This window comes from Phytophthora parasitica (assembly GCF_000247585.1).
Source record: "Phytophthora parasitica INRA-310 unplaced genomic scaffold supercont2.25, whole genome shotgun sequence".
Lineage (NCBI taxonomy): Eukaryota > Oomycota > Peronosporomycetes > Peronosporales > Peronosporaceae > Phytophthora > Phytophthora nicotianae.
Genome location: NW_008649011.1, coordinates 183,360 through 193,258, shown reverse-complemented (window position 1 = coordinate 193,258; position 9,899 = coordinate 183,360). Strand labels below are relative to the sequence as shown.

The following is a 9,899-nucleotide window of genomic DNA, read 5'->3' as shown; positions in this document are numbered from 1 at the left end:
AGGAGTCAGTGGCCAAACACCTGCAAGAAGGAGGAGGAACCGAGGCGGCGCGTGAATGCCTGGATCCTAACCTTCCCGCACGTGACACCCCCGCTGCTCGAGGGTCTAAGAGAAGCCGCACTGTATTTGAAGCAGCGCCTGCCGCCTAAACTCTATAACCCAGAAGGTATTAATTTTTCTAATATGTTTGAAAAGCCAGATTTTGTAACGACGGTTATGTCGTTGGTGATACTGGCTTGGCTGTCAACATCTGTAAGAAAGCTATTGAAGAGATCCAGTCACTTACCTACTATTCGATATTCCCAGAAGGTTACGCAAAAAGGCAGAATAAGTATCGTGTGCAGGCCGATACTGGCACACTGCGTGAATCGTGGCGCACACCAGCAAATTAATTATAGCTACTGCTCTGCAGTAGAAGATTGGTGGTGACTCTTGGCACGCACTAAAATTGATCCTCGGTGATAAAGACCAGGCGGTTCACGAAGATTTTCCCATATTAGAGACTGTGCAAATGCTCAATTGAAGAAAGGCATGGTTCCTGCACCAGCGGTTGTGCCGTTGATGGATGGAACGCTTCTACATGTGTACCCAGGGTGCTTCGGGTCGACTGTAGAGATATCTAAAATGAAGACAATTCGCCATTATTATTTCGTGGAGATCTCGTTCACGCTGGCGCCAAGTACTTGGATATCAATATTAACTTGCGCTGTTACGTTGGGGGTGAGAGGAGTAAAGTACCGGAGCAACTCAATGAAAGGCGTCGTATACAATTCCTACATGTGCAACAAATGCGGTGAGCGTCTATTTTCGCATCTAGAATTGTCTGTCCATCGACGTAATTGCTTGATTGGCTGAAATTAATAAGTGTCCGTATTGTGCGAGGACGTACAACACGCCCTATTCATTGCTTGTGCATCAATGCCAGCTTAACCCCAAAGTATTAAGCGTAGATGATGTTGACATGCCCAGTAGCAGGAAAGGCATTCGCAATGACGAGAGCGAGGAGGACAATGCGATGGACAGCGAAGAGGACAACGACAAGGATAGTGAAGAATGAGAGTGAAAAACGAGAGTGAAGATGAAGGTAAGGAAGAGAGTGAAGAAGAGAGTGAGGAATACATGGAAAATTAGGCTGAGGCCAATTAACAGACACATGACAGATTTTCCTGGGGTGACATCACAAATTCTCCATTCTCCATTGGTGACATTACAAATTTGTTTCACGTGACAAAGATGGGTTGAATAGACATTCTCACTAAGTCCTTAGTACATCGTGCTTACAAAGGTCTGACGTAGCATAGTTAAAATCTTGAAGTAATGAACGTAAAAGTACGTACACGTGAAGAATCGGAGCCTGTGTCCACAATGTAGACTGCTAGATAGTTAAACATAGATAGCGGCTTGGTCGTAATAAAAAAATAAAACACTTGTGGTTTTGAAGCATAAACGGTATTAGTGTTCTTAATAACTTTGAGCCCTGGTGCTTGGGCTGTATGCTTCCTTCGGATATGAACTATATTTTAAGGACTCTTTGAGTCGTATGACTTCCTCTAACCCTTAGCTAGAGCAGCCCCACTGGATTGGCCGTCGCTTTAGAGCGCTTTATACGTGAATTCACCGGACTTCGCAGCTCAGCACGACAACGTACAGTGGCTAAAGACGTCATACATCATTTGATACAACAAAGTATTTTATGTTGTTGATCTCACTGATTGCACGGTGACTGCAACTGCCCTTCGTACAGTACAGCGTTTGTTAACAAGTGGGGGCTCAGATTCGAAAGGGTCTACGTATCGGATGTCAGCCCAAAGTGAAGCCAACGTGAACCTACGTCCGATTAATGACAAGTGTTTGCTCGGCCGTGTTTTGGAGCGCGTGGTCGATCAATGTTTTGTAGGCGATTGTTCGCGGAAATACCCTTTTCGATGCAGGATGCACTTCGTATGTGATATCTTGGTCACTGTATGTCTCTTTTAAAAGTGATACTTCACATGTTTGAGTTGAGGTCCACGTTAATTGACTTAAATTATCGGTGGGGTATCTGTACACCACGCATGGAACGTTCGACGGTCAATCCACATTCAACGGAGGTCTATCACCCGTTGACTCTGTATGTACACTAATACGTATCCAGAACAAAATCGATATCATTGGATTTTTTTTTCATTTCTGACATCTCCGTCATAGTATCAGTAACTTTCGAAGAACTTGCTTACCAAAGCATTTTGAGTGAATCTAACCTACTCTCACCGCCTTAGTATCATCATTCGAAGCAACTAGCTCTCCGCAAACTTTTAATTTTACATTTACTAACTCACACCAACGTTCACGTTTATCATAAAATCGCACTCTGCCTAAAGCAGACAAATATTTGTATACAGGGTCGAAAACACTTTTAACGATTAAAACTTGTGTATGCGAGGACAAAACTAGACGATCAGCCTTTCCGCTGCGAGGTTTAGCAAACGTGACCCGCTTGTCGAAATCCAAAATAGTAGACCGCGTGTCCTCTCTTCACTCTGTTTGCTTATGGGTTACGACTAGATAAGTTAACGAGCTGCAAATTAATATATACCGGTTGATCATCATTTCTTTTTATGTCACCATTCTGAACAACATAGTACATGTTCCAACCTGGTTCGTCCACAGTATATAGCAAAGAATGAAATTTAAGTCCCCTCTGACATGTTAAACATGTATATACCGACAATGCAATCTGTGGTTGTGATACCTGGCCACGAGCAGGTTCACGTTTTATCAGCTCAGAGAAACGAGGTCCTCAAAATCAAATGTTCCAAGCCAAGATATCAGCATGCCGATCAAATGTCGCATAATCTTAGTAGAGATATATTTTTCCCTATTCGTGCAGTTAGCTTCCCAATAGTGCTATCCCCCAAATCCGACTCAACTCCCCCGGAGCATACTCAGTATGGCTCGATGTCGCCATTTGTTTTGTATTCCCAACTTCACCTGAGCAAATAACATCTGCTGGACTCGTAAATTCCATTCCAGCGTAACGACTGTATTGTTATTTTGGGTAGTAGTTTTAACTTATTCTTGTTGCTCCCAATCCGACTTTTTGTAAGATTCCTAACGGTAACATGCTCATTTCGCGTGCACGGTAAGTATGCCAATTACACATAAAAAGAAAAACCCGCAAACACTTAGTCATCTCCTAATGCAGTACTCGCGTAAGGATAGCAGTCTTCATTTTATAGCTTTGTTGGGCTGGATACTTTATCCTAGTAAAATATATAGATTCAGTTTTGAAATGCATGACACAACAATCAAAACTAACAAAGGCGTACATATTCATATTCTTGAAATGCATATTGAACAGATTTTTCTCGCACTGAAAACACCGTGGTAGATGGTGTACCACGAGCCACGTTTTTGCACCACTGAATGGTGTGAAATGGCACAGCAATTCAGTAGATGCTGGACAACACTTATGAGGACCGCTTCACTCAGTAAAGTCCTTGTGATGACAAACGTTTCAGCTGCATCTCAAGTTGGATTATTCAATTTATAAAGTCAAACACGCGCGTCATCGCCAAGAATGTTTGATCCACATATACCTAATCAAAACTGGCACACCGGGGTCCGTTGGACTATTGAGTAGCACACCACCTGAAAGGATAGTAAATTGTTTTGAGGAATTAGATAATATTTAACTTCTTCGCAAAACTATGAATATGACAAAGTAATCGGTACCTGACCGCGTTAGTTAGTGCCGCGGGTCAATCAAGGATAAGTGTATCCGCCCAACTCGAAAGACACGCCATCTGTTCGAATGTCTGTACTCCTAGAATCCTACTAATGTGGCATTGATTCTGATTTAGTAGTATGCTGTTGTCATCGATCTCGGCAAATCGCTTCAGAAAGGTTTTAGAGGACCTTTGTTTCAGTCTTCACTGGAAATCCGGTACCCAAATATTTGTTGTTGTTTTTTTCGCGGGGTTACGTTATGACATGATGAATTCAAATTTGTAAATAAGTATGAACATCCGCCGGTATGCAAAACGTAGCCACTATTTCCAATATATATGTGGTAATATGTCTAGAGCTGATATTCGCCTCTGTGAAAAGATTGATTCTGTGTGCACTTGTTTGTGTAGTTAAACTCAACTTGCGCCGAAGAAGCCAGATAAGTGGTTTCAGTCGTGTTGTGGTTTGTGTATGTCGAAACTTAATGGCGAATATATGTTTGCTATAAACAGAGAAACAATACTTATAAATGTTACTGATTGATCCGGTAATTTGAATCTGGCGTGGAATCCACTGTCGCCGTAGAGAAAGCGACACAGTTGGTACACCAAATCTTCGAACCATCCCTTACCAAATCGTCTACTTTCTTGCGTAGGACTATGAGTGCAACAGTATCTCCGACGACGAGAAAGGAAAGGTGGCTGCTAAGACAATGCTGGATCTAAGTTTGAAAAATTTGGAAAGGTCTATCAAACTGTGACCGCAAGCGATTTTCCGAAGAGAACCTAGAGCCTTGACCCCATAAGGGCGATATTTTGATCGCATAGTAAGAATCGAACCTCATACCCAGGAATAAACCCAGGCGGTTTAAGAACTCCCCAGGCCTTAGATGAGGCACATTCTGAAACTCAGAACACAAGTCCGCTTAAGCTTGACAAGATAACCCAAAACCAAGTAGTCAAGTCCTAAAGTATAAAACGTGCCCTCGACCATTGTTCCCAAATAAATAAAACGCCATCGTCATATGATCTGGAGATATTTTTAAGGGTTTGCACCATACGTTAACAAAATGTCCATCCCATTGTAGAAATAGCTGTGGTTGAGAATTCCGAGGTAATCTTTAATTTGTTTGCCTCCTTCAAATATGTATAGGGTCTCCCGTGCAGTGCTGGCCATAAATTTGTGCGGACCACTATTTTGCAAATAATTAGATCAATTTGAAACAAAATAAAGCCAAAATTGCGTAAAATTGCTATTTAAACGAAGAGCTATCGGAGCATACAGTTCTTTTGGCGAGGCGGTCCGTGGTTGTAGAGATATAGGAGTGATCATCACTCTGACACTGGCCAGAAGTCTGTGCGCGCGCAAATTTCCCGCCAATACTCTTGTTCTAGTGCGTTCTAGAAGCTTGCAATACCTTTAAAATATACTCCAGCGTCTCAGCTGTCGTTGGCAATACGTCTGACAGTTTAACATTTACTACGAGACCAGTAAGACATGCGCAAAGGCACCGTGTATACTGGCGTCGAAAAGGGGACAATCCTTGGCCTTCGAGAGGCTGGATGGACGTTTGTTGCGATTGGCAAGCATCTGGGACGGTCGGGCAATAAGGGGTGGAGGATCGTCGAGAGGAGTGAAAGCGGCTCTAGTATTGAATGTATCGGCAAGTACTGTGCGACGTGTACTTCAAAACGCTCCCTTCATGAGCTCCGTGAAACGCACACGTACTTCTATGCTGAAGGCAAGTCATAAGCTAGCTCGCCAAAAGTGGGCAAAGGCCACGATCCACACACGGACCGATTGGAACTGTGGTGTTCGTCAGGAAGCGAAGACACGAAGAAGGGAGCCGGCGGTGCTCCATGGTAGTTAGCCGTTATTGTATTGCTGAGTAAATAGCAAAGTGAGGTCCTACATCGAAGTACTACATGCAGCTAGTCTACATGGTACCGGTAGTCTTTAGCTGCATTGGTTGGACACGAAGTCTGTCATCACTTGTGGCGTTACAGGGTATCCTGCTATGCTGGATGTCGAACGCTGTATACAGCGGTGTCGATGAATGGTGGTGGGGTGGATTCTGGTTGAAGGGTACGACCGATATAGCGTTTCTATCTGGGCGCCAAAACTCCTTAGACTAAGAGGAGACGCTTACTAGCTACTTGCTGCCCATTGGTGAAGGCATGCATGAAGGCAGCTACATCTTCCAGCAAGACAACGCCAGCATACACTCGTCAAAGGGTACAAGGTCGTTCTTGAAGGAGCTTAATGTGTCTGTTTTAGACTGGCTCCACTTACTCCTGATTTGAATCCTATTAAAAACGTTTGGGGCATGTTTGTTCGAGACGTTTATTGCGGTGGAAAGCAGTACACGTCGGTTGAAGAGCTCCAGGTTGCTATTCGCCGTGCATGGGATCGTATTAAGCTGGAAGCAGTGCGGAAACTGATTGATTCGATGCCAGACCGCGTCAGTACCGTTCTAGGGGACAAAGGCAAGAAATCAAAGTATTACGAGGACTTTAAAGCATGTACGGGCTTCACAATGCAGAGCTTTTCGAGCGCGCACAGACTTCTGGCCAGTATCAGAGTGATGATCACTCCTGTATCTCTACAACCACGGACCGCCTCGCCAAAAGAACTGTATGCTCCGATAGCTCTTCGTTTAAATAGCAATTTTACGCAATTTTGGCTTTATTTTGTTTCAAATTGATCTAATTATTTGCAAAATAGTGGTCCGCACAAATTTATCGCCAGCACTGCAGTAAATCCCAAGAATCATTGTCAGAATGATCTGAATCAAGTGGCATACGGTTCTTATCAGCGATAGGCGCAATAAAGTAAATCCTCCGACCCTTGTGCTTGGCTTTGGTCGCGCTTGTATCCGTCGGATTGTATATCGATTCATAGTGGCTTGAGTAGTTGTAATGAATGTAGTTCTCACCTAGGTGCACAGTGCGAACACTATCAACTTTTATAGAAGAAGCAGATGTTACAGGAGCAATATGACGTTGATATCTGCATTTATAGCGGAATTATATAGCATACGTCAGCTATTATATCATGTACTGCATCGCCCACTACATAATATAGTTGCTAACTACGCCCTAGGGTCCTAGTGGCCAAGTGCTCTGTACCATGGCTGCTAGGATCGCCCCATCTGCATGCACCCAGTCAGCAGTCACTATACTGCGATTCATCTCGTTAGTTTTCGGCCGTCCTGCTGGCCCACGGACGACCTCCCCCCCCCCCCCCCACCACCACCACCACCCCCAGTCAGCACACTGCCCCCGCTCGCTGCTGCCACCACCATCTGCTCATTGCCGACCTCCTCGCTCTGCCAATCTCTTTTTAGAAATGAAAAATTTAAGATGTGGCCCACAGCATCTACAGTTTAATTATATATTTATTTTTTTCTGGGATTACAATTCGAATGTACCATTGTATTGATACAGGTCGGAGAACGTCCAAGGTCAGAGATTCTATGGAGAGATTCCACAATCTCATCACGAACGATCCAATTTACACGGCCTTATGCAGTGCAAGGATTTATTAAGTGAGTTTGCTCTGTGTCATGCTGTATGCCTTTGGTCAAACGGAACTCAAACAGCCAAAACTATAACCTTTGCGGCAGATCCCACTGATACGCTCCAGAGGTGCAACTTTAATTAGGCTATGCTATAAGCAAATAATCGAGGATACTATATTCTGATCTGCACCATTTATTTATGAGCTGTGGAATTTTATATGATCCGCCCTGGCGAAATTAGATGTTCACAACTGTGAACGCTTGTATGCGGATGTGTGTGATTTGTTGAAGCTAACTTTTAAATATCCAAGGCTTCTATTATATACTTCCTCCGTCCGAAAATATAAGACCAGCCCCATAGATTAAGTTGTCCGAGAATATAAGTCTAAGTTTGGTTCGTCCCACCCGAACATAGCATCTTTATCGCTTTCTGGTAGATTCTATCACTACAAGCAAAAGACCACGGGAGCAGACCGCGGCTATCTGTCAACGTAGCAAACGGAAATTCTTGCTGGAGCGCTCGGTTGGTTCATAGACAGCAAAAGGCCACACGCCCATTTTGCCATCCCAAACTCGATGGTTTCTAGCATCCCAACGCGGGCGAGCCACAACGACTAGAAACATCACTTTAACAATATAATTTTTCTTTTGACCGTCAAATGGGGATCATCCTTGTGCTCAGCTAATTAGTAACGTTGCTTGTCCTTAGCTAAGTAGAACCACTTTTCATCCAGGTGCACGTAGTCCATCATATATTGTCAAACTCCAGGCCATTTATCGCCGTCTTCTGGACAAATCCGGAGGCAAAACGAACTCTAGCAATTCTCTGCTCGTCACTTAGCATGGGTTTCAAACATGCTGTGTGGTATCTGAATACCCCCGAAAGAAAGTAGTCGTGCAGAGTAGACTTAGGTATACCGAGGGATTCAGCTAAAGTACGAATGTTGGTTCTGCCTTCGAGCCTCCGTTAGTCTCGAATTGTGGCCGCTTCTTCCCTTCCTGCCGCTATCGTAGTTGATAGGCCTGCCTTCATGAAGATCCTGGGCGACTCGCTGCCACAACCGCGTGATCTGGCGCTCACTACAGCCAAAACGGACTGCACAGACCACGATCTCTGCTTTGGGCGGCTACAGATCCACGCTCGAGCGCAGTCGAGCTGCTACGACTTCAGCACGCTCTTTTGACGTGGGGTTCCTCCTTTTACTGCGCACGCCGTCGGAGTTGGGGATCATCTGGTCTTTTTACGAAGGAAAAAGCAAAATGAGAAATGAGGCCGTATTTTGGTGACCGTAGCTCGTCAACCACTCATTCAAACTGAGCGCGAAAATCACCAAATGAAACGCTGTGCTTTGTTTCTATTTTTGACCAATCAGGCACGAATAAATTTCACTTTTGACGCTAAAGCGATTTTTTTTCTAATCCATGCCTTATATTACCGGACGGAGGAAGTTTTTAATAAGTACACGACTTGATGAGCGACTGACTTGGTCACATTGAAGCGCCGAGGAGTACTGAAAAGTGATCATGCTGGTGTTCGTCACAGATGCACGACCAAGAGCGACATCTTTAAGGCGGTCGGTACCAAACAATAGGTATCGTACTCCAGACGAATACTCAGCGGCCTTTTGGGGCGGGTCGCTTGCTCTGGATTGGCCGAACTTGGGATCCAGCGAGGGTTCGTCTTGAAGTTGCTCAACTTTTCTACAGTTGAGCAATTTCTTTAACAAAGAAGGAAGTTTCATCTGCTAATTCACGTATCCGTGGAATTGTCTATAGCTGGAAGATTGGTAGCTACCGTAGAAACTGATCGTGGTTTCCTGTGTTGCACTCCTGTGTCTGTACCAGCAACAGGAAACGCTTTGACCATACTGACCTGTTTCAAGCACAAGAATTCATCGTGGACTCAATTACAATCAACAATATGGACTTTATCATTTTGTCCACATGATGATAAGCATTTCTACAAGTGTTTGTTATTTATTATAACAGTGTTAATAGAATGTGTTGCAGCTTTGCAGAGCCTACTGTCTGAAATCCAGGCCCTAAGATACGTGAAACAAGTGATCAGCGGAATAAAGCACTTCGTGTCGCCTTCGTGCCTAATCGAGGTCAGCGCATGCTCTCCATGGTGATGTACGTACTGATGAAGGAGCGATTTGCAAGTATGTTGACTTATTTCGAACGACGCATTAAATCTATTTCGTCTCGATTCGCTACTTAGTTCGTCATAAGACGACTGCAGCATGCGGGCGACGAACCGGCGATGGCGCCTGACAGCATGACGTCAAATTGTATAGAGGCATCAACTGAAGCAGCTACTTGGCAAGAAAACAAGAATCAAGCGGTGTGTGAGTTATCCTACAAAACCAGCTGGTTGTACTGCGGGACACCAACACGGAAGTGACACGATGCGCCTGGAAGAAAATTTGGATGGGCACCCCGGGCGACAAAGGACCCACAACGAAGTGTTGTGATTGGCTAGGGACGAGATATCCAGAACGACGAGAGTCAAGCCACCCTGAATGACTGCAAGTACAAAGACGAGAAGACGAGAAGTTTCCCGGTTGGTGATCCAGAGCAGCCATGGACAAAGACTTGAGAGAAGAACTTGGAATGGAGCTGATGATGAAGGAATAAAGCCAACCCCGGACGGACAACGAAGAAGACACCT

The 9,899-nt window shown here is 44.5% G+C and overlaps 3 protein-coding genes across 3 annotated transcripts; all 3 read left to right on the top strand.

Moving 5' to 3' along the window:
* Positions 1 to 788: 788 nt before the first annotated feature.
* Positions 789 to 1,057, top strand: PPTG_22865 (hypothetical protein; the record flags this gene model as incomplete). Its single annotated transcript, XM_008906911.1, has 2 exons — positions 789 to 793; positions 883 to 1,057. The coding sequence occupies 2 exons, from the start codon at positions 789 to 791 to the stop codon at positions 1,055 to 1,057; spliced, it is 180 nt and encodes a 59-aa protein (XP_008905159.1).
* A 4,148-nt stretch (positions 1,058 to 5,205) lies between these two features.
* Positions 5,206 to 5,574, top strand: PPTG_22864 (hypothetical protein; the record flags this gene model as incomplete). The annotated part of the gene is made up of 2 exons (XM_008906910.1): positions 5,206 to 5,375; positions 5,466 to 5,574. The coding sequence occupies 2 exons, from the start codon at positions 5,206 to 5,208 to the stop codon at positions 5,572 to 5,574; spliced, it is 279 nt and encodes a 92-aa protein (XP_008905158.1).
* A 2,685-nt stretch (positions 5,575 to 8,259) lies between these two features.
* PPTG_22863 (hypothetical protein) lies at positions 8,260 to 8,412 on the top strand (the record flags this gene model as incomplete). The annotated part of the gene is made up of 1 exon (XM_008906909.1): positions 8,260 to 8,412. One exon carries the CDS (start codon positions 8,260 to 8,262, stop codon positions 8,410 to 8,412), a length of 153 nt encoding a protein of 50 aa, XP_008905157.1.
* Between the last annotated feature and the right edge of the window lie 1,487 nt (positions 8,413 to 9,899).